The sequence below is a fragment of the Microchirus variegatus genome (assembly GCF_963457635.1).
Source record: "Microchirus variegatus genome assembly, chromosome: 7".
Classification (NCBI taxonomy): domain Eukaryota; kingdom Metazoa; phylum Chordata; class Actinopteri; order Pleuronectiformes; family Soleidae; genus Microchirus; species Microchirus variegatus.
Window position 1 is genome coordinate 32,440,492 of NC_139808.1, and position 25,577 is coordinate 32,466,068.

General features: G+C 47.4%; 2 protein-coding genes across 2 annotated transcripts in view; both read left to right on the forward strand.

Annotated features, from left to right (window-relative positions):
• The window catches only part of syne2b (spectrin repeat containing, nuclear envelope 2b), a gene marked incomplete at its 5' end in the record, with an annotated part of 83,882 nt that overhangs the window by 44,218 nt on the left and 14,087 nt on the right, over positions 1-25,577 (forward strand). Inside the window, one exon of the mRNA XM_083892057.1 lies at positions 25,157-25,378. Coding sequence (XP_083748183.1) covers positions 25,157-25,378 — 222 coding nt within the window. The remainder of the gene's footprint in view (positions 1-25,156; positions 25,379-25,577) is intronic.
• LOC310929721 (uncharacterized protein) lies at positions 21,357-25,253 on the forward strand (the record flags this gene model as incomplete). Its single annotated transcript, XM_083892567.1, has 3 exons — positions 21,357-24,485; positions 24,622-24,655; positions 25,160-25,253. The coding sequence occupies 2 exons, from the start codon at positions 21,357-21,359 to the stop codon at positions 24,652-24,654; spliced, it is 3,162 nt and encodes a 1,053-aa protein (XP_083748693.1). The 3' UTR covers position 24,655; positions 25,160-25,253.

The following is a 25,577-nucleotide window of genomic DNA, read 5'->3' on the forward strand; positions in this document are numbered from 1 at the left end:
TGGATAAAGTCCTCATTGAACCTGAAGTGTGTGGTCTACAACCTGAAATCATCTGCGTTGTCACCACAGAGGTGACAAGGATTGACGACAAGGAAAAGCCAGATCATACCGATGGTGAGGTGACCATGCTGGAAGTGACAGTTGAGAAACTTGACAAGGAGGAGCCACTGGAGGCTGAGGAGAGAGTCCTCATTGAACCTGAAGTTTGTGTACGACAACCTGAAATCACCTGTGTTGTCACAAGGATTGACGACAAGGAGAAGCCAGATCATACTGATGGTGAGGTGACCATGCTCGAGGTTACAGTTGAGAAACTTGACAAGGAGGAGCCACTGGAGGATGAGGAGAAAGTCCTCATTGAACCTGAAATTTGTGTCCGACGACCTGAAATCACCCGTGTTGTCACCACAGAGGTGACAAGGATTGACGACAAGGAAAAGCCAGATCATACTGATGGTGAGGTGACCATGCTGGAAGTGACAGTTGAGAAACTTGTAGATGAGGAGCCACTGGAGGCTGAGGAGAAAGTCCTCATTGAACCTGAGGTGTGTGGTCTACAACCTGAAATCACCTGTGTTGTCACAAGGATTGACGACAAGGAAAAGCCAGATCATACTGATGGTGAAGTGACCATGCTGGAAGTGACAGTTGAGAAACTTGACAAGGAGGAGCCACTGGAGGCTCTGGAGAAAGTCCTCATTGAACCTGAAGTGTGTGGTCTACAACCTGAAATCATCTGCGTTGTCACCACAGAGGTGACAAGGATTGACGACAAGGAAAAGCCAGATCATACCGATGGTGAGGTGACCATGCTGGAAGTGACAGTTGAGAAACTTGACAAGGAGGAGCCACTGGAGGCTGAGGAGAAAGTCCTCATTGAACCTGAAATTTGTGTCCGACGACCTGAAATCACCCGTGTTGTCACCACAGAGGTGACAAGGTTTGACGACAAGGAAAAGCCAGATCATACTGATGGTGAGGTGACCATGCTCGAAGTGACAGTTGAGAAACTTGTAGATGAGGAGAAGCCAGATCATACTGATGGTGAGGTGACCATGCTGGAAGTGACAGTTGAGAAACTTGACAAGGAGGAGCCACTGGAGGCTCTGGAGAAAGTCCTCATTGAACCTGAAGTCTGTGTTGTACAACCTGAAATCACCTGTGTTGTCACAAGGATTGACGACAAGGAAAAGCCAGATCATACTGATGGTGAGGTGACCATGCTGGAAGTGACAGTTGAGAAACTTGTAGATGAGGAGAAGCCAGATCATACTGATGGTGAGGTGACCATGCTGGAAGTGACAGTTGAGAAACTTGACAAGGAGGAGCCACTGGAGGCTCTGGAGAAAGTCCTCATTGAACCTGAAGTGTGTGGTCTACAACCTGAAATCATCTGCGTTGTCACTACAGAGGTGATAAGGATTGACGACAAGGAAAAGCCAGATCATACTGATGGTGAGGTGACCATGCTGGAAGTGACAGTTGAGAAACTTGACAAGGAGGAGCCACTGGAGGCTGAGGAGAAAGTCCTCATTGAACCTGAAGTTTGTGTACGACAACCTGAAATCACCTGTGTTGTCACCACAGAGGTGACAAGGATTGACGACAAGGAAAAGCCAGATCATACTGATGGTGAGGTGACCATGCTGGAAGTGACAGTTGAGAAACTTGACAAGGAGGAGCCACTGGAGGCTGAGGAGAAAGTCCTCATTGAACCTGAGGTGTGTGGTCTACAACCTGAAATCACCTGTGTTGTCACAAGGATTGACGACAAGGAAAAGCCAGATCATACTGATGGTGAAGTGACCATGCTCGAGGTGACAGTTGAGAAACTTGTAGATGAGGAGAAGCCAGATCATACTGATGGTGAGGTGACCATGCTGGAAGTGACAGTTGAGAAACTTGACAAGGAGGAGCCACTGGAGGCTCTGGAGAAAGTCCTCATTGAACCTGAAGTGTGTGGTCTACAACCTGAAATCACCTGCGTTGTCACCACAGAGGTGACAAGGATGGACGACAAGGAAAAGCCAGATCATACCAATGGTGAGGTGACCATGCTGGAAGTGACAGTTGAGAAACTTGACAAGGAGGAGCCACTGGAGGCTGAGGAAAGAGTCCTCATTGAACCTGAAGTTTGTGTACGACAACCTGAAATCACCTGTGTTGTCACAAGGATTGACGACAAGGAGAAGCCAGATCATACTGATGGTGAGGTGACCATGCTCGAGGTTACAGTTGAGAAACTTGACAAGGAGGAGCCACTGGAGGCTGAGGAGAAAGTCCTCATTGAACCTGAAGTTTGTGTACGACAACCTGAAATAACCTGTGTTGTCACAAGGATTGACGACAAGGAGAAGCCAGATCATACTGATGGTGAGGTGACCATGCTCGAGGTTACAGTTGAGAAACTTGACAAGGAGGAGCCACTGGAGGCTGAGGAGAAAGTCCTCATTGAACCTGAAGTTTGTGTACGACAACCTGAAATCATCTGTGTTGTCACGAGGATTGACGAAAAGGAAAAGCCAGATCATACTGATGGTGAGGTGACCATGCTGGAAGTGACAGTTGAGAAACTTGACAAGGAGGAGCCACTGGAGGCTCTGGATAAAGTCCTCATTGAACCTGAAGTGTGTGGTCTACAACCTGAAATCATCTGCGTTGTCACCACAGAGGTGACAAGGATTGACGACAAGGAAAAGCCAGATCATACCGATGGTGAGGTGACCATGCTGGAAGTGACAGTTGAGAAACTTGACAAGGAGGAGCCACTGGAGGCTGAGGAGAGAGTCCTCATTGAACCTGAAGTTTGTGTACGACAACCTGAAATCACCTGTGTTGTCACAAGGATTGACGACAAGGAGAAGCCAGATCATACTGATGGTGAGGTGACCATGCTCGAGGTTACAGTTGAGAAACTTGACAAGGAGGAGCCACTGGAGGATGAGGAGAAAGTCCTCATTGAACCTGAAATTTGTGTCCGACGACCTGAAATCACCCGTGTTGTCACCACAGAGGTGACAAGGATTGACGACAAGGAAAAGCCAGATCATACTGATGGTGAGGTGACCATGCTGGAAGTGACAGTTGAGAAACTTGTAGATGAGGAGCCACTGGAGGCTGAGGAGAAAGTCCTCATTGAACCTGAGGTGTGTGGTCTACAACCTGAAATCACCTGTGTTGTCACAAGGATTGACGACAAGGAAAAGCCAGATCATACTGATGGTGAAGTGACCATGCTCGAGGTGACAGTTGAGAAACTTGTAGATGAGGAGAAGCCAGATCATACTGATGGTGAGGTGACCATGCTGGAAGTGACAGTTGAGAAACTTGACAAGGAGGAGCCACTGGAGGCTCTGGAGAAAGTCCTCATTGAACCTGAAGTGTGTGGTCTACAACCTGAAATCATCTGCGTTGTCACCACAGAGGTGACAAGGATTGACGACAAGGAAAAGCCAGATCATACCGATGGTGAGGTGACCATGCTGGAAGTGACAGTTGAGAAACTTGACAAGGAGGAGCCACTGGAGGCTGAGGAGAAAGTCCTCATTGAACCTGAAATTTGTGTCCGACGACCTGAAATCACCCGTGTTGTCACCACAGAGGTGACAAGGATTGACGACAAGGAAAAGCCAGATCATACTGATGGTGAGGTGACCATGCTCGAAGTGACAGTTGAGAAACTTGTAGATGAGGAGAAGCCAGATCATACTGATGGTGAGGTGACCATGCTGGAAGTGACAGTTGAGAAACTTGACAAGGAGGAGCCACTGGAGGCTCTGGAGAAAGTCCTCATTGAACCTGAAGTCTGTGTTGTACAACCTGAAATCACCTGTGTTGTCACAAGGATTGACGACAAGGAAAAGCCAGATCATACTGATGGTGAGGTGACCATGCTGGAAGTGACAGTTGAGAAACTTGTAGATGAGGAGAAGCCAGATCATACTGATGGTGAGGTGACCATGCTGGAAGTGACAGTTGAGAAACTTGACAAGGAGGAGCCACTGGAGGCTCTGGAGAAAGTCCTCATTGAACCTGAAGTGTGTGGTCTACAACCTGAAATCATCTGCGTTGTCACCACAGAGGTGATAAGGATTGACGACAAGGAAAAGCCAGATCATACTGATGGTGAAGTGACCATGCTCGAGGTGACAGTTGAGAAACTTGTAGATGAGGAGAAGCCAGATCATACTGATGGTGAGGTGACCATGCTGGAAGTGACAGTTGAGAAACTTGACAAGGAGGAGCCACTGGAGGCTCTGGAGAAAGTCCTCATTGAACCTGAAGTGTGTGGTCTACAACCTGAAATCACCTGCGTTGTCACCACAGAGGTGACAAGGATGGACGACAAGGAAAAGCCAGATCATACCAATGGTGAGGTGACCATGCTGGAAGTGACAGTTGAGAAACTTGACAAGGAGGAGCCACTGGAGGCTGAAAAAAGAGTCCTCATTGAACCTGAAGTTTGTGTACGACAACCTGAAATCACCTGTGTTGTCACAAGGATTGACGACAAGGAGAAGCCAGATCATACTGATGGTGAGGTGACCATGCTCGAGGTTACAGTTGAGAAACTTGACAAGGAGGAGCCACTGGAGGCTGAGGAGAAAGTCCTCATTGAACCTGAAGTTTGTGTACGACAACCTGAAATAACCTGTGTTGTCACAAGGATTGACGACAAGGAGAAGCCAGATCATACTGATGGTGAGGTGACCATGCTCGAGGTTACAGTTGAGAAACTTGACAAGGAGGAGCCACTGGAGGCTGAGGAGAAAGTCCTCATTGAACCTGAAGTTTGTGTACGACAACCTGAAATCATCTGTGTTGTCACGAGGATTGACGAAAAGGAAAAGCCAGATCATACTGATGGTGAGGTGACCATGCTGGAAGTGACAGTTGAGAAACTTGACAAGGAGGAGCCACTGGAGGCTCTGGAGAAAGTCCTCATTGAACCTGAAGTCTGTGTTGTACAACCTGAAATCACCTGTGTTGTCACAAGGATTGACGACAAGGAAAAGCCAGATCATACTGATGGTGAGGTGACCATGCTGGAAGTGACAGTTGAGAAACTTGTAGATGAGGAGAAGCCAGATCATACTGATGGTGAGGTGACCATGCTGGAAGTGACAGTTGAGAAACTTGACAAGGAGGAGCCACTGGAGGCTCTGGATAAAGTCCTCATTGAACCTGAAGTGTGTGGTCTACAACCTGAAATCATCTGCGTTGTCACCACAGAGGTGACAAGGATTGACGACAAGGAAAAGCCAGATCATACCGATGGTGAGGTGACCATGCTGGAAGTGACAGTTGAGAAACTTGACAAGGAGGAGCCACTGGAGGCTGAGGAGAGAGTCCTCATTGAACCTGAAGTTTGTGTACGACAACCTGAAATCACCTGTGTTGTCACAAGGATTGACGACAAGGAGAAGCCAGATCATACTGATGGTGAGGTGACCATGCTCGAGGTTACAGTTGAGAAACTTGACAAGGAGGAGCCACTGGAGGATGAGGAGAAAGTCCTCATTGAACCTGAAATTTGTGTCCGACGACCTGAAATCACCCGTGTTGTCACCACAGAGGTGACAAGGATTGACGACAAGGAAAAGCCAGATCATACTGATGGTGAGGTGACCATGCTGGAAGTGACAGTTGAGAAACTTGTAGATGAGGAGAAGCCAGATCATACTGATGGTGAGGTGACCATGCTGGAAGTGACAGTTGAGAAACTTGACAAGGAGGAGCCACTGGAGGCTCTGGAGAAAGTCCTCATTGAACCTGAAGTGTGTGGTCTACAACCTGAAATCATCTGCGTTGTCACCACAGAGGTGACAAGGATTGACGACAAGGAAAAGCCAGATCATACCGATGGTGAGGTGACCATGCTAGAAGTGACAGTTGAGAAACTTGACAAGGAGGAGCCACTGGAGGCTGAGGAGAAAGTCCTCATTGAACCTGAAATTTGTGTCCGACGACCTGAAATCACCCGTGTTGTCACCACAGAGGTGACAAGGATTGACGACAAGGAAAAGCCAGATCATACTGATGGTGAGGTGACCATGCTCGAAGTGACAGTTGAGAAACTTGTAGATGAGGAGAAGCCAGATCATACTGATGGTGAGGTGACCATGCTGGAAGTGACAGTTGAGAAACTTGACAAGGAGGAGCCACTGGAGGCTCTGGAGAAAGTCCTCATTGAACCTGAAGTCTGTGTTGTACAACCTGAAATCACCTGTGTTGTCACAAGGATTGACGACAAGGAAAAGCCAGATCATACTGATGGTGAGGTGACCATGCTGGAAGTGACAGTTGAGAAACTTGTAGATGAGGAGAAGCCAGATCATACTGATGGTGAGGTGACCATGCTGGAAGTGACAGTTGAGAAACTTGTAGATGAGGAGAAGCCAGATCATACTGATGGTGAGGTGACCATGCTGGAAGTGACAGTTGAGAAACTTGACAAGGAGGAGCCACTGGAGGCTCTGGAGAAAGTCCTCATTGAACCTGAAGTGTGTGGTCTACAACCTGAAATCATCTGCGTTGTCACCACAGAGGTGATAAGGATTGACGACAAGGAAAAGCCAGATCATACTGATGGTGAAGTGACCATGCTCGAGGTGACAGTTGAGAAACTTGTAGATGAGGAGAAGCCAGATCATACTGATGGTGAGGTGACCATGCTGGAAGTGACAGTTGAGAAACTTGACAAGGAGGAGCCACTGGAGGCTCTGGAGAAAGTCCTCATTGAACCTGAAGTGTGTGGTCTACAACCTGAAATCACCTGCGTTGTCACCACAGAGGTGACAAGGATGGACGACAAGGAAAAGCCAGATCATACCAATGGTGAGGTGACCATGCTGGAAGTGACAGTTGAGAAACTTGACAAGGAGGAGCCACTGGAGGCTGAGGAAAGAGTCCTCATTGAACCTGAAGTTTGTGTACGACAACCTGAAATCACCTGTGTTGTCACAAGGATTGACGACAAGGAGAAGCCAGATCATACTGATGGTGAGGTGACCATGCTCGAGGTTACAGTTGAGAAACTTGACAAGGAGGAGCCACTGGAGGCTGAGGAGAAAGTCCTCATTGAACCTGAAGTTTGTGTACGACAACCTGAAATAACCTGTGTTGTCACAAGGATTGACGACAAGGAGAAGCCAGATCATACTGATGGTGAGGTGACCATGCTCGAGGTTACAGTTGAGAAACTTGACAAGGAGGAGCCACTGGAGGCTGAGGAGAAAGTCCTCATTGAACCTGAAGTTTGTGTACGACAACCTGAAATCATCTGTGTTGTCACGAGGATTGACGAAAAGGAAAAGCCAGATCATACTGATGGTGAGGTGACCATGCTGGAAGTGACAGTTGAGAAACTTGACAAGGAGGAGCCACTGGAGGCTCTGGAGAAAGTCCTCATTGAACCTGAAGTCTGTGTTGTACAACCTGAAATCACCTGTGTTGTCACAAGGATTGACGACAAGGAAAAGCCAGATCATACTGATGGTGAGGTGACCATGCTGGAAGTGACAGTTGAGAAACTTGTAGATGAGGAGAAGCCAGATCATACTGATGGTGAGGTGACCATGCTGGAAGTGACAGTTGAGAAACTTGACAAGGAGGAGCCACTGGAGGCTCTGGATAAAGTCCTCATTGAACCTGAAGTGTGTGGTCTACAACCTGAAATCATCTGCGTTGTCACCACAGAGGTGACAAGGATTGACGACAAGGAAAAGCCAGATCATACCGATGGTGAGGTGACCATGCTGGAAGTGACAGTTGAGAAACTTGACAAGGAGGAGCCACTGGAGGCTGAGGAGAGAGTCCTCATTGAACCTGAAGTTTGTGTACGACAACCTGAAATCACCTGTGTTGTCACAAGGATTGACGACAAGGAGAAGCCAGATCATACTGATGGTGAGGTGACCATGCTCGAGGTTACAGTTGAGAAACTTGACAAGGAGGAGCCACTGGAGGATGAGGAGAAAGTCCTCATTGAACCTGAAATTTGTGTCCGACGACCTGAAATCACCCGTGTTGTCACCACAGAGGTGACAAGGATTGACGACAAGGAAAAGCCAGATCATACTGATGGTGAGGTGACCATGCTGGAAGTGACAGTTGAGAAACTTGTAGATGAGGAGAAGCCAGATCATACTGATGGTGAGGTGACCATGCTGGAAGTGACAGTTGAGAAACTTGACAAGGAGGAGCCACTGGAGGCTCTGGAGAAAGTCCTCATTGAACCTGAAGTGTGTGGTCTACAACCTGAAATCATCTGCGTTGTCACCACAGAGGTGACAAGGATTGACGACAAGGAAAAGCCAGATCATACCGATGGTGAGGTGACCATGCTAGAAGTGACAGTTGAGAAACTTGACAAGGAGGAGCCACTGGAGGCTGAGGAGAAAGTCCTCATTGAACCTGAAATTTGTGTCCGACGACCTGAAATCACCCGTGTTGTCACCACAGAGGTGACAAGGATTGACGACAAGGAAAAGCCAGATCATACTGATGGTGAGGTGACCATGCTCGAAGTGACAGTTGAGAAACTTGTAGATGAGGAGAAGCCAGATCATACTGATGGTGAGGTGACCATGCTGGAAGTGACAGTTGAGAAACTTGACAAGGAGGAGCCACTGGAGGCTCTGGAGAAAGTCCTCATTGAACCTGAAGTCTGTGTTGTACAACCTGAAATCACCTGTGTTGTCACAAGGATTGACGACAAGGAAAAGCCAGATCATACTGATGGTGAGGTGACCATGCTGGAAGTGACAGTTGAGAAACTTGTAGATGAGGAGAAGCCAGATCATACTGATGGTGAGGTGACCATGCTGGAAGTGACAGTTGAGAAACTTGACAAGGAGGAGCCACTGGTGGCTCTGGAGAAAGTCCTCATTGAACCTGAAGTGTGTGGTCTACAACCTGAAATCATCTGCGTTGTCACCACAGAGGTGATAAGGATTGACGACAAGGAAAAGCCAGATCATACTGATGGTGAGGTGACCATGCTGGAAGTGACAGTTGAGAAACTTGTAGATGAGGAGAAGCCAGATCATACTGATGGTGAGGTGACCATGCTGGAAGTGACAGTTGAGAAACTTGACAAGGAGGAGCCACTGGAGGCTGAGGAGAAAGTCCTCATTGAACCTGAGGTGTGTGGTCTACAACCTGAAATCACCTGTGTTGTCACAAGGATTGACGACAAGGAAAAGCCAGATCATACTGATGGTGAGGTGACCATGCTGGAGGTGACAGTTGAGAAACTTGTAGATGAGGAGAAGCCAGATCAGCCTGATGGTGAGGTGACCATGCTGGAAGTGACAGTTGAGAAACTTGACAAGGAGGAGCCACTGGAGGCTCTGGAGAAAGTCCTCATTGAACCTGAGGTGTGTGGTCTACAACCTGAAATCACCTGCGTCGTCACCACAGAGGTGACAAGGATTGACAAGGAAACGCCAGATCATACTGATGGGGAGGTCACCATGCTGGAAGTGACAGTTGAGAAACTTGACAAGGAGGAGCCACTGGAGGCTCTGGAGAAAGTCCTCATTGATCCTGAAGTGTGTGGTCTACAACCTGAAATCATCTGTGTTGTCACAAGGATTGACGACAAGGAGAAGCCAGATCATACTGATGGTGAGGTGACCATGCTCGAGGTTACAGTTGAGAAACTTGACAAGGAGGAGCCACTGGAGGATGAGGAGAAAGTCCTCATTGAACCTGAAATTTGTGTCCGACGACCTGAAATCACCCGTGTTGTCACCACAGAGGTGACAAGGATTGACGACAAGGAAAAGCCAGATCATACTGATGGTGAGGTGACCATGCTCGAAGTGACAGTTGAGAAACTTGTAGATGAGGAGAAGCCAGATCATACTGATGGTGAGGTGACCATGCTGGAAGTGACAGTTGAGAAACTTGACAAGGAGGAGCCACTGGAGGCTCTGGAGAAAGTCCTCATTGAACCTGAAGTGTGTGGTCTACAACCTGAAATCATCTGCGTTGTCACCACAGAGGTGATAAGGATTGACGACAAGGAAAAGCCAGATCATACTGATGGTGAGGTGACCATGCTGGAAGTGACAGTTGAGAAACTTGACAAGGAGGAGCCACTGGAGGCTGAGGAGAAAGTCCTCATTGAACCTGAAGTTTGTGTACGACAACCTGAAATCACCTGTGTTGTCACAAGGATTGACGACAAGGAGAAGCCAGATCATACTGATGGTGAGGTGACCATGCTCGAGGTTACAGTTGAGAAACTTGACAAGGAGGAGCCACTGGAGGATGAGGAGAAAGTCCTCATTGAACCAGAAATTTGTGTCCGACGACCTGAAATCACCCGTGTTGTCACCACAGAGGTGACAAGGATTGACGACAAGGAAAAGCCAGATCATACTGATGGTGAGGTGACCATGCTGGAAGTGACAGTTGAGAAACTAGTCGATGAGGAGAAGCCAGATCATACTGATGGTGAGGTGACCATGCTGGAAGTGACAGTTGAGAAACTTGACAAGGAGGAGCCACTGGAGGCTCTGGAGAAAGTCCTCATTGAACATGAGGTGTGTAATCTACAACCTGAAATCACCTGTGTTGTCACCACAGAGGTCACAAGGATTGACGACAAGGAAAAGCCAGATCATACTGATGGTGAGGTGACCATGCTCGAAGTGACAGTTGAGAAACTTGACAAGGAGGAGCCACTGGAGGCTCTGGAGAAAGTCCTCATTGAACCTGAAGTCTGTGTTGTACAACCTGAAATCACCTGTGTTGTCACAAGGATTGACGACAAGGAAAAGCTTGATCATACTGATGGTGAGGTGACCATGCTGGAAGTGACAGTTGAGAAACTTGTAGATGAGGAGAAGCCAGATCATACTGATGGTGAGGTGACCATGCTCGAAGTGACAGTTGAGAAACTTGACAAGGAGGAGCCACTGGAGGCTCTGGAGAAAGTCCTCATTGAACCTGAAGTCTGTGTTGTACAACCTGAAATCACCTGTGTTGTCACAACGATTGACGACAAGGAAAAGCCAGATCATACTGATGGTGAGGTGACCATGCTGGAAGTGACAGTTGAGAAACTTGTAGATGAGGAGAAGCCAGATCATACTGATGGTGAGGTGACCATGCTGGAAGTGACAGTTGAGAAACTTGACAAGGAGGAGCCACTGGAGGCTCTGGAGAAAGTCCTCATTGAACCTGAAGTGTGTGGTCTACAACCTGAAATCATCTGTGTTGTCACCACAGAGGTGACAAGGATTGACGACAAGGAAAAGCCAGATCATACCGATGGTGAGGTGACCATGCTGGAAGTGACAGTTGAGAAACTTGACAAGGAGGAGCCACTGGAGGCTGAGGAGAAAGTCCTCATTGAACCTGAAATTTGTGTCCGACGACCTGAAATCACCCGTGTTGTCACCACAGAGGTGACAAGGATTGACGACAAGGAAAAGCCAGATCATACTGATGGTGAGGTGACCATGCTCGAAGTGACAGTTGAGAAACTTGTAGATGAGGAGAAGCCAGATCATACTGATGGTGAGGTGACCATGCTGGAAGTGACAGTTGAGAAACTTGACAAGGAGGAGCCACTGGAGGCTGAGGAGAAAGTCCTCATTGAACCTGAGGTGTGTGGTCTACAACCTGAAATCACCTGTGTTGTCACAAGGATTGACGACAAGGAAAAGCCAGATCATACTGATGGTGAGGTGACCATGCTCGAGGTGACAGTTGAGAAACTTGTAGATGAGGAGAAGCCAGATCAGCCTGATGGTGAGGTGACCATGCTGGAAGTGACAGTTGAGAAACCTGACAAGGAGGAGCCACTGGAGGCTCTGGAGAAAGTCCTCATTGAACCTGAGGTGTGTGGTCTACAACCTGAAATCACCTGCGTCGTCACCACAGAGGTGACAAGGATTGACAAGGAAACGCCAGATCATACTGATGGGGAGGTCACCATGCTGGAAGTGACAGTTGAGAAACTTGACAAGGAGGAGCCACTGGAGGCTCTGGAGAAAGTCCTCATTGATCCTGAAGTGTGTGGTCTACAACCTGAAATCATCTGTGTTGTCACAAGGATTGACGACAAGGAGAAGCCAGATCATACTGATGGTGAGGTGACCATGCTCGAGGTTACAGTTGAGAAACTTGACAAGGAGGAGCCACTGGAGGATGAGGAGAAAGTCCTCATTGAACCTGAAATTTGTGTCCGACGACCTGAAATCACCCGTGTTGTCACCACAGAGGTGACAAGGATTGACGACAAGGAAAAGCCAGATCATACTGATGGTGAGGTGACCATGCTCGAAGTGACAGTTGAGAAACTTGTAGATGAGGAGAAGCCAGATCATACTGATGGTGAGGTGACCATGCTGGAAGTGACAGTTGAGAAACTTGACAAGGAGGAGCCACTGGAGGCTCTGGAGAAAGTCCTCATTGAACCTGAAGTGTGTGGTCTACAACCTGAAATCATCTGTGTTGTCACCACAGAGGTGACAAGGATTGACGACAAGGAAAAGCCAGATCATACCGATGGTGAGGTGACCATGCTGGAAGTGACAGTTGAGAAACTTGACAAGGAGGAGCCACTGGAGGCTGAGGAGAAAGTCCTCATTGAACCTGAAATTTGTGTCCGACGACCTGAAATCACCCGTGTTGTCACCACAGAGGTGACAAGGATTGACGACAAGGAAAAGCCAGATCATACTGATGGTGAGGTGACCATGCTCGAAGTGACAGTTGAGAAACTTGTAGATGAGGAGAAGCCAGATCATACTGATGGTGAGGTGACCATGCTGGAAGTGACAGTTGAGAAACTTGACAAGGAGGAGCCACTGGAGGCTGAGGAGAAAGTCCTCATTGAACCTGAGGTGTGTGGTCTACAACCTGAAATCACCTGTGTTGTCACAAGGATTGACGACAAGGAAAAGCCAGATCATACTGATGGTGAGGTGACCATGCTCGAGGTGACAGTTGAGAAACTTGTAGATGAGGAGAAGCCAGATCAGCCTGATGGTGAGGTGACCATACTGGAAGTGACAGTTGAGAAACTTGACAAGGAGGAGCCACTGGAGGCTCTGGAGAAAGTCCTCATTGAACCTGAGGTGTGTGGTCTACAACCTGAAATCACCTGCGTCGTCACCACAGAGGTGACAAGGATTGACAAGGAAACGCCAGATCATACTGATGGGGAGGTCACCATGCTGGAAGTGACAGTTGAGAAACTTGACAAGGAGGAGCCACTGGAGGCTCTGGAGAAAGTCCTCATTGATCCTGAAGTGTGTGGTCTACAACCTGAAATCATCTGTGTTGTCACAAGGATTGACGACAAGGAGAAGCCAGATCATACTGATGGTGAGGTGACCATGCTCGAGGTTACAGTTGAGAAACTTGACAAGGAGGAGCCACTGGAGGATGAGGAGAAAGTCCTCATTGAACCTGAAATTTGTGTCCGACGACCTGAAATCACCCGTGTTGTCACCACAGAGGTGACAAGGATTGACGACAAGGAAAAGCCAGATCATACTGATGGTGAGGTGACCATGCTGGAAGTGACAGTTGAGAAACTAGTCGATGAGGAGAAGCCAGATCATACTGATGGTGAGGTGACCATGCTGGAAGTGACAGTTGAGAAACTTGACAAGGAGGAGCCACTGGAGGCTCTGGAGAAAGTCCTCATTGAACATGAGGTGTGTAATCTACAACCTGAAATCACCTGTGTTGTCACCACAGAGGTCACAAGGATTGACGACAAGGAAAAGCCAGATCATACTGATGGTGAGGTGACCATGCTGGAAGTGACAGTTGAGAAACTTGACAAGGAGGAGCCACTGGAGGCTCTGGAGAAAGTCCTCATTGAACCTGAAGTCTGTGTTGAACAACCTGAAATCACCTGTGTTGTCACAAGGATTGACGACAAGGAAAAGCCAGATCATACTGATGGTGAGGTGACCATGCTGGAAGTGACAGTTGAGAAACTTGTAGATGAGGAGAAGCCAGATCATACTGATGGTGAGGTGACCATGCTCGAAGTGACAGTTGAGAAACTTGACAAGGAGGAGCCACTGGAGGCTCTGGAGAAAGTCCTCATTGAACCTGAAGTCTGTGTTGTACAACCTGAAATCACCTGTGTTGTCACAACGATTGACGACAAGGAAAAGCCAGATCATACTGATGGTGAGGTGACCATGCTGGAAGTGACAGTTGAGAAACTTGTAGATGAGGAGAAGCCAGATCATACTGATGGTGAGGTGACCATGCTGGAAGTGACAGTTGAGAAACTTGACAAGGAGGAGCCACTGGAGGCTCTGGAGAAAGTCCTCATTGAACCTGAAGTGTGTGGTCTACAACCTGAAATCATCTGTGTTGTCACCACAGAGGTGACAAGGATTGACGACAAGGAAAAGCCAGATCATACCGATGGTGAGGTGACCATGCTGGAAGTGACAGTTGAGAAACTTGACAAGGAGGAGCCACTGGAGGCTGAGGAGAAAGTCCTCATTGAACCTGAAATTTGTGTCCGACGACCTGAAATCACCCGTGTTGTCACCACAGAGGTGACAAGGATTGACGACAAGGAAAAGCCAGATCATACTGATGGTGAGGTGACCATGCTCGAAGTGACAGTTGAGAAACTTGTAGATGAGGAGAAGCCAGATCATACTGATGGTGAGGTGACCATGCTGGAAGTGACAGTTGAGAAACTTGACAAGGAGGAGCCACTGGAGGCTGAGGAGAAAGTCCTCATTGAACCTGAGGTGTGTGGTCTACAACCTGAAATCACCTGTGTTGTCACAAGGATTGACGACAAGGAAAAGCCAGAACATACTGATGGTGAGGTGATCATGCTCGAGGTGACAGTTGAGAAACTTGTAGATGAGGAGAAGCCAGATCAGCCTGATGGTGAGGTGACCATGCTGGAAGTGACAGTTGAGAAACTTGACAAGGAGGAGCCACTGGAGGCTCTGGAGAAAGTCCTCATTGAACCTGAGGTGTGTGGTCTACAACCTGAAATCACCTGCGTCGTCACCACAGAGGTGACAAGGATTGACAAGGAAACGCCAGATCATACTGATGGGGAGGTCACCATGCTGGAAGTGACAGTTGAGAAACTTGACAAGGAGGAGCCACTGGAGGCTCTGGAGAAAGTCCTCATTGATCCTGAAGTGTGTGGTCTACAACCTGAAATCATCTGTGTTGTCACGAGGATTGACGAAAAGGAAAAGCCAGATCATACTGATGGTGAGGTGACCATGCTGGAAGTGACAGTTGAGAAACTTGACAAGAAGGAGCCACTGGAGGCTCTGGAGAAAGTCCTCATTGAACCTGAAGTCTGTGTTGTACAACCTGAAATCATCTGTGTTGTCACCACAGAGGTGACAAGGATTGACGACAAGGAAAAGCCAGATCATACCGATGGTGAGGTGACCATGCTGGAAGTAACAGTTGAGAAACTTGACAAGGAGGAGCCACTGGAGGCTGAGGAGAGAGTCCTCATTGAACCTGAAGTTTGTGTACGACAACCTGAAATCATCTGTGTTGTCACGAGGATTGACGAAAAGGAAAAGCCAGATCATACCGATGGTGAGGTGACCATGCTGGAAGTGACAGTTGAGAAACTTGACAAGAAGGAGCCACTGGAGGCTCTGGAGAAAGTCCTCATTGAACCTGAAGTCTGTGTTGTACAACCTGAAATCATCTGTGTTGTCACAAGGATTGACGACAAGGAAAAGCCAGATCATACTGATGGTGAGGTGACCATGCTGGAAGTTACAGTTGAGAAACTTGTAGATGAGGAGAAGCCAGATCATACTGATGGTGAGGTGACCATGCTGGAAGTGACAGTTGAGAAACTTGACAAGGAGGAGCCACTGGAGGCTCTGGAGAAAGTCCTCATTGAACCTGAAGTGTGTGTTGTACAACCTGAAATCACCTGTGTTGTCACAAGGATTGACGACAAGGAGAAGCCAGATCATACTGATGGTGAGGTGACCATGCTCGAGGTTACAGTTGAGAAACTTGACAAGGAGGAGCCACTGGAGGATGAGGAGAAAGTCCTCATTGAACCTGAAATTTGTGTCCGACGACCTGAAATCACCCGTGTTGTCACCACAGAGGTGACAAGGATTGACGACAAGGAAAAGCCAGATCATACTGATGGTGAGGTGACCATGCTGGAAGTGACAGTTGAGAAACTTGACAAGGAGGAGCCACTGGAGGCTCTGGAGAAAGTCCTCATTGAACCTGAAGTGTGTGGTCTACAACCTGAAATCATCTGCGTTGTCACCACAGAGGTGACAAGGATTGACTACAATGAAAAGCCAGATCATACCGATGGTGAGGTGACCATGCTGGAAGTGACAGTTGAGAAACTTGACAAGGAGGAGCCACTGGAGGCTGAGGAGAAAGTCCTCAATGAACCTGAAGTTTGTGTACGACAACCTGAAATCACCTGTGTTGTCACAAGGATTGACGACAAGGAGAAGCCAGATCATACTGATGGTGAAGTGACCATGCTGGAAGTGACAGTTGAGAAACTTGACAAGGAGGAGCCACTGGAGGCTGAGGAGAAAGTCCTCATTGAACCTGAGGTGTGTGTTGTACAACCTGAAATCACCTGCGTCGTCACCACAGAGGTGACAAGGATTGACAAGGAAACGCCAGATCATACTGATGGGGAGGTCACCATGCTGGAAGTGACATTTGAGAAACTCGACAAGGAGGAGCCACTGGAGGCTGAGGAGAAAGTCCTCATTGAACCTGAAGTTTGTGTACGACAACCTGAAATCACCTGTGTTGTCACAAGGATTGACGACAAGGAGAAGCCAGATCATACTGATGGTGAGGTGACCATGCTTGAGGTTACAGTTGAGAAACTTGACAAGGAGGAGCCACTGGAGGATGAGGAGAAAGTCCTCATTGAACCTGAAATTTGTGTCCGACGACCTGAAATCACCCGTGTTGTCACCACAGAGGTGACAAGGATTGACGACAAGGAAAAGCCAGATCATACTGATGGTGAGGTGACCATGCTCGAAGTGACAGTTGAGAAACTTGTAGATGAGGAGAAGCCAGATCATACTGATGGTGAGGTGACCATGCTGGAAGTGACAGTTGAGAAACTTGACAAGGAGGAGCCACTGGAGGCTGAGGAGAAAGTCCTCATTGAACCTGAAGTGTGTGGTCTACAACCTGAAATCACCTGCGTTGTCACCACAGAGGTGACAAGGATTGACGACAAGGAAAAGCCAGATCATACTGATGGTGAGGTGACCATGCTGGAAGTGACAGTTGAGAAACTTGACAAGGAGGAGCCACTGGAGGCTGAGGAGAAAGTCCTCATTGAACCTGAAGTGTGTGGTCTACAACCTGAAATCACCTGCGTTGTCACCACAGAGGTGACAAGGATTGACGACAAGGAAAAGCCAGATCATACTGATGGGGAGGTCACCATGCTGGAAGTGACAGTTGAGAAACTTGACAAGGAGGAGCCACTGGAGGCTGAGGAGAAAGTCCTCATTGAACCTGAAGTTTGTGTACGACAACCTGAAATCACCTGTGTTGTCACAAGGATTGACGACAAGGAGAAGCCAGATCATACTGATGGTGAGGTGACCATGCTTGAGGTTACAGTTGAGAAACTTGACAAGGAGGAGCCACTGGAGGATGAGGAGAAAGTCCTCATTGAACCTGAAATTTGTGTCCGACGACCTGAAATCACCCGTGTTGTCACCACAGAGGTGACAAGGATTGAGGACAAGGAAAAGCCAGATCATACTGATGGTGAGGTGACCATGCTCGAAGTGACAGTTGAGGAACTTGTAGATGAGGAGAAGCCAGATCATACTGATGGTGAGGTGACCATGCTGGAAGTGACAGTTGAGAAACTTGACAAGGAGGAGCCACTGGAGGCTGAGGAGAAAGTCCTCATTGAACCTGAGGTGTGTGGTCTACAACCTGAAATCACCTGTGTTGTCACAAGGGTTGACGACAAGGAAAAGCCAGATCATACTGATGGTGAAGTGACCATGCTCGAGGTGACAGTTGAGAAACTTGTAGATGAGGAGAAGCCAGATCAGCCTGATGGTGAGGTGACCATGCTGGAAGTGACAGTTGAGAAACTTGACAAGGAGGAGCCACTGGAGGCTCTGGAGAAAGTCCTCATTGAACCTGTGGTGTGTGGTCTACAACCTGAAATCACCTGCGTCGTCACCACAGAGGTGACAAGGATTGACAAGGAAACGCCAGATCATACTGATGGGGAGGTCACCATGCTCGAGGTTACATTTGAGAAACTTGACAAGGAGGAGCCACTGGAGGCTGAGGAGAAAGTCCTCATTGAACCTGAAGTTTGTGTACGACAACCTGAAATCATCTGTGTTGTCACGAGGATTGACGAAAAGGAAAAGCCAGATCATACTGATGGTGAGGTGACCATGCTGGAAGTGACAGTTGAGAAACTTGACAAGAAGGAGCCACTGGAGGCTCTGGAGAAAGTCCTCATTGAACCTGAAGTCTGTGTTGTACAACCTGAAATCACCTGTGTTGTCACAAGGATTGACGACAAGGAAAAGCCAGATCATACTGATGGTGAGGTGACCATGCTCGAAGTGACAGTTGAGAAACTTGACAAGGAGGAGCCACTGGAGGCTGAGGAGAGAGTCCTCATTGAACCTGAAGTTTGTGTACGACAACCTGAAATCATCTGTGTTGTCACGAGGATTGACGAAAAGGAAAAGCCAGATCATACTGATGGTGAGGTGACCATGCTGGAAGTGACAGTTGAGAAACTTGACAAGGAGGAGCCACTGGAGGCTCTGGAGAAAGTCCTCATTGAACCTGAAGTCTGTGTTGTACAACCTGAAATCACCTGTGTTGTCACAAGGATTGACGACAAGGAAAAGCCAGATCATACTGATGGTGAGGTGACCATGCTGGAAGTGACGGTTGAAAAACTTGTAGATGAGGAGCCACTGGAGGCTGTGGAGAAAGTCCTCATTGAACCTGAAGTCTGTGTTGTACAACCTGAAATCATCTGCGTTGTCACCACAGAGGTGACAATGATTGACGACAAGGAAAAGCCAGATCATACTGATGGTGAGGTGACCATGCTCGAAGTGACAGTTGAGAAACTTGTAGATGAGGAGAAGCCAGATCATACTGATGGTGAGGTGACCATGCTGGAAGTGACAGTTGAGAAACTTGACAAGGAGGAGCCACTGGAGGCTGAGGAGAAAGTCCTCATTGAACCTGAAGTGTGTGGTCTACAACCTGAAATCACCTGCGTTGTCACCACAGAGGTGACAAGGATTGACGACAAGGAAAAGCCAGATCATACTGATGGTGAGGTGACCATGCTGGAAGTGACAGTTGAGAAACTTGACAAGGAGGAGCCACTGGAGGCTGAGGAGAAAGTCCTCATTGAACCTGAAGTGTGTGGTCTACAACCTGAAATCACCTGCGTTGTCACCACAGAGGTGACAAGGATTGACGACAAGGAAAAGCCAGATCATACTGATGGGGAGGTCACCATGCTGGAAGTGACAGTTGAGAAACTTGACAAGGAGGAGCCACTGGAGGCTGAGGAGAAAGTCCTCATTGAACCTGAAGTTTGTGTACGACAACCTGAAATCACCTGTGTTGTCACAAGGATTGACGACAAGGAGAAGCCAGATCATACTGATGGTGAGGTGACCATGCTTGAGGTTACAGTTGAGAAACTTGACAAGGAGGAGCCACTGGAGGATGAGGAGAAAGTCCTCATTGAACCTGAAATTTGTGTCCGACGACCTGAAATCACCCGTGTTGTCACCACAGAGGTGACAAGGATTGAGGACAAGGAAAAGCCAGATCATACTGATGGTGAGGTGACCATGCTCGAAGTGACAGTTGAGGAACTTGTAGATGAGGAGAAGCCAGATCATACTGATGGTGAGGTGACCATGCTGGAAGTGACAGTTGAGAAACTTGACAAGGAGGAGCCACTGGAGGCTGAGGAGAAAGTCCTCATTGAACCTGAGGTGTGTGGTCTACAACCTGAAATCACCTGTGTTGTCACAAGGGTTGACGACAAGGAAAAGCCAGATCATACTGATGGTGAAGTGACCATGCTCGAGGTGACAGTTGAGAAACTTGTAGATGAGGAGAAGCCAGATCAGCCTGATGGTGAGGTGACCATGCTGGAAGTGACAGTTGAGAAACTTGACAAGGAGGAGCCACTGGAGGCTCTGGAGAAAGTCCTCATTGAACCTGTGGTGTGTGGTCTACAACCTGAAATCACCTGCGTCGTCACCACAGAGGTGACAAGGATTGACAAGGAAACGCCAGATCATACTGATGGGGAGGTCACCATGCTCGAGGTTACATTTGAGAAACTTGACAAGGAGGAGCCACTGGAGGCTGAGGAGAAAGTCCTCATTGAACCTGAAGTTTGTGTACGACAACCTGAAATCATCTGTGTTGTCACGAGGATTGACGAAAAGGAAAAGCCAGATCATACTGATGGTGAGGTGACCATGCTGGAAGTGACAGTTGAGAAACTTGACAAGAAGGAGCCACTGGAGGCTCTGGAGAAAGTCCTCATTGAACCTGAAGTCTGTGTTGTACAACCTGAAATCACCTGTGTTGTCACAAGGATTGACGACAAGGAAAAGCCAGATCATACTGATGGTGAGGTGACCATGCTCGAAGTGACAGTTGAGAAACTTGACAAGGAGGAGCCACTGGAGGCTGAGGAGAGAGTCCTCATTGAACCTGAAGTTTGTGTACGACAACCTGAAATCATCTGTGTTGTCACGAGGATTGACGAAAAGGAAAAGCCAGATCATACTGATGGTGAGGTGACCATGCTGGAAGTGACAGTTGAGAAACTTGACAAGGAGGAGCCACTGGAGGCTCTGGAGAAAGTCCTCATTGAACCTGAAGTCTGTGTTGTACAACCTGAAATCACCTGTGTTGTCACAAGGATTGACGACAAGGAAAAGCCAGATCATACTGATGGTGAGGTGACCATGCTGGAAGTGACGGTTGAAAAACTTGTAGATGAGGAGCCACTGGAGGCTGTGGAGAAAGTCCTCATTGAACCTGAAGTCTGTGTTGTACAACCTGAAATCATCTGCGTTGTCACCACAGAGGTGACAATGATTGACGACAAGGAAAAGCCAGATCATACTGATGGGGAGGTGACCATGCTGGAAGTGACAGTTGAAAAACTTGACAAGGAGGAGCCATTGGAGGCTCTGGAGAAAGTCCTCATTGAACCTGAAGTCTGTGTCCGACAACCTGAAATCACCCGTGTTGTTACCACAGAGGTGACAAGGTTTGACGACAAGGAAAAGCCAGATCGGACTGATGGTGAAGTGACCATGCTCGAGGTAACAGTTGAGAAACTTGACAAGGAGGAGCCACTGGAGGCTCTGGACAAAGTCCTCATTGAACCTGAAATTCGTGTCCGACGACCTGAAATCACCCGTGTTGTCACCACAGAGGTGACAAGGATTGGAGACAAGGAAAAGCCTGATCAGACTGATGGTGAGGTGACCATGCTGGAAGTGACAGTTGAGAAACTTTTCGATGAGGAGCCACTGGAGGTTGAGGAGAAAGTCTTCATCGAACCTGTGGTGTGTGTTGTACAACCTGAAATCACACGCGTTGTCACCACGGAGGTGACAAGGATTGACGACAAGGAAAAGCCAGATCATACTGATGGGGAGGTGACCATGCTGGAAGTGACAGTTGAGAAACTTGACAAGGAGGAGCCACTGAAGGCTCTGGAGAAAGTCCTCCTTGAAACTGAAATTTGTGTCCGACGACCTGAAATCACCCGTGTTGTCACCACAGAGGTGACAAGGATTGACGACAAGGAAAAGCCAGATCATACTGATGGTGAGGTGACAATGCTGGACGTGACAGTTGAGAAACTTGACAAGGAGGAGCCAGATCATACTGATGGTGAGGTGACAATGCTGGACGTGACAGTTGAGAAACTTGACAAGGAGGAGCCACCGGAGGCTCTGGAGAAAGTCCTCATTGAACCTGAAGTTTGTGTCCGACAACCTGAAATCACCTGCATTGTCACCACAGAGGTGACAAGGATTGACGACAAGGAAAAGCCAGATCAGACTGATGGTGAGGTGACCATGCTGGAAGGGACAGTTGAGAAACTTGTAGATGTGGAGGCTGATGAAACAAAAGAACCAAATATTGACCAAGATGCACCACCGAGTTTGGATGAAATTCCTGATAATGTGGTGGAAATGATAGATTCCATTATAATTGACCATGAAATCACATATGTTGCTGTGACCACTGTGCGTAGGAATGAAACAGAAAAGAGTGAATTAGTTCCAGAAGATAAAGAAAAGCCAGATCAGACCGATGTTGAGGTGACCATGATGGAAGTGAGTGTTGAGAAACTTGACATGGATGAGCCACAGGAGGCTGATGAAACAGGACCAAAAATAGATGCACCTCAGAATGTGGATGAAGCATCTGTTACAGAGGATAATTTCCACATGGACCATGAATATAATTCACAGGCAGCTAATGAGGATCTTACACTGGAGGCTAGCACTGACACAGAACAGACAGAAAAGCCTGAGAATCTCCAAATGGATGATGAAACCATATGTGATACCATTTGTGTCATCACACTAAAAGAACCGCAGGTTTATCAAGATGCACACCAGAGTCTGGATGAATTGTCCGTTAGTGATGACCAAATCCACATCAAGCCTGAAGTTTGTGGTGTACAACCTGAGACACGGATCATTATCATGGAGCATGAAATCACATATGTCCCAGTGACAAAGGAGGCAGTATTCTCTGAACACGACCTCAGGGATTTGGAAGTGCAAGAAGAGAACGGGGAGGTTTCTTCGGATGATTTTCATGATGCAATTCAAAGTCTGGATGAAACATCTGCTGTGACCAGTGTTCTCAGTGAAAAGATGCCAGAAGATGAAGAAAAGCCAAAACAGACTGTTGTTGAGTTGACCACGTTTGAAGTCGAGCCAGAGATGGCAGATGGAGCAACTTGTGTTAGTGTAGCAAAGGGACCAAAGATAGAAAAAGTTCAGGCAAGTATTGCACGTGAAACCCTGCCAGAAAGCAAACATAAGACCACAACTGACGTTCATCTCAAGGAGACTGTGATTGAGACAAGAGTTCACATCCATGAGAAGCAGGGGGATGCACTTCAGAGTGACACAACTGAACCATCTTCTGTTGATTCATCAGCAGTTCAGCTCAGCAAAACAGAGACATTTTCCCAAATCTATTTGCCTGAGCCAGACTCCACAAAACAAAGGGAAACTCTCATCAAGATCGATCTCAGTGATCGTGAAGTGCAAGAAGAACAGGCTGGAGTTTCCACAGAAGATATTAGTAATGCACCTGCAAGCCTGGATGACACGTCTTTTTGTGTGGAGATAATTATCAAGGCCATTATAAAGAAGCATGAAATGACATACATTACATTAACAAGGGAACCAATCATTGATACAAAACAGACATGTGAGAAAGTCCCAGGAGACAAAGTAAAGCCAGGACACTCTGCTGTTAAGATGACTGTTCTGGAAGTAAAGGTTGAGACCAATGACATGGATGAGTTGCACAAGTCTATTGACACCACAGCAGTTGGACCAAAAACAGAAATAATTCCAAAGATTTCAGAGTCGGAAAAAAGGCCTGAAAGCAAAGATAGGACCACAGCTGACGCTCTGTCAGAGGAGAGTACAGTTAAGTTGAGAGTGGATGTGCAAAAAATCAGTGTGGAAAACCAAGAGGATGCAGGTCAGAGCGACTCCACGGAACCTCTCGCCGTTGATTTGTCAGCAGTGGAGACATTTACAGTCGCAGAAATGAACTTATCTGAGAGAAACATCACAAAACCAAGAGAAACCATGATTAAGATCAGCATCAAAGATCGTGAAGTGCAGGAGGGGAACTCGGAGGTTTCCCCACAAGATGTTCATGATGCACCTGAAAGTCTGGATGAACCACCTGAGACCAAAGAACATGAGATCACACGTGATGCAGAAACAAAGGAGCCAAGGATTGATACGGATCGCACAAATGTCACGAGTGAAAAAGAACCAGAAGACAAAGAAACGCCAGAACCGACAGCTGGTGACATGACCAAGGTAGAGAATATGGAAGATTCAGAAAAGATATTAGATGAAAACATTTCTGTCCCACCATTCGAAGACGAAGAGGTAGACACCATTGAAACAAGTGTGATGTGTGAAAGCTTGCCAAAAGAAAGCAAGAAGTTGATTTCCACAGATGTTCAGCCTGACAAGTCTACAGTGAAGATAGAAGAGAAAGACAAACATGTAGACATAGATACGGCAGATGCTCCAGAAATGGAGGAAGAGGAGGAGAAGAAGAGATTGATTCAGGAAGAAGCAAGAGTCAAAGTAGAGCAACACGATATTCTTCTCCCAGAAACCAGCACCACTGAAGGCAAGCCTCAGATCTTAGGTCTTCCTAAGGTAAGACGAGATCAGAAACTCTCTCTTTTCTTACAATAAAAATCATTTTGTGGTTCAGTCGACACTTCTTGAAAGATCTCTACATATCTCAGGGAAAGTTTCCTCCACTTTTTTTTTGCACTTCTTTCCCCTTAAGAAATGGGCCACTTTGCAGTCCAGAACAAAATAAGGTAATATGTCCTTCAGGAGACAGGGGAAACAAAACGAGAGAGCGAAAATATTCAGCTCTTTTGCTCCAGGGAATTCATATAATACTAATATCCAGTGTTATGCTCCATTTGCTGCATGTGCATGTTTGCACTTGTTCCCCAACATTCTTTACAGGACAACCACTAACCAATAAGTTTATCTCAAGACTTCTTTAAAAGCCTATACTTTTGAAAAGATAAATGTTTTTTTTTTAGTTTTATATTTGTGCCTGAGCAAGACTGTGTTTTATTGGTGTTGCATGCAAACAAAGCCTCACCTGTCAGACAGACCTGCTGTGATACTAAAACCTTCAGTGCCTCAGGGTGAGAATATGAGCCGCCCCGTTCTGTCAGGAAAGAAAATTCTGAATTCCAACAAAGACAGACAGAGATCTCCTCTTAGCTCCACAGAAGCAGTGTGCAATTATTGCGTGTCAGGATCTTTCTCGCGTTAATGCTGCTCTTTTTTGCCCACAACACAAGCAGGAGTTCAGTGCTGAGGTGAAGCTATCACCTGCTCAAAGACCAGTCACTGAGGCTGTTCTGGATGAGGTAACCCAAGTGGGTGGATTACCTGCTCAGGAAAACAAAGAAGAAGACGTTATGACGATGGACAAACTAGTTCTGGAAGTACCCGAATGCTCTGCCATGAGGACTGTCTTCACAGAGATGCAGCCACTGCTGGGGACTGGACGCAGCATTCAGGTATGAAGGCTGTTTATGCTTCCACCAGATGTCACCAAAGGCTAGATGTTGTTATTTCCTCCACATGGAGGCTTTAGATGGAAAGAAAACCTTAACACAAATTTCAAAAGTCACGGTCTTTTGGCTCTGTTGACATACATTAACTCTGGACACAAAGCCACTGCTCACCTGAGGCTAATGCTAGCTATCAACTGTAGTC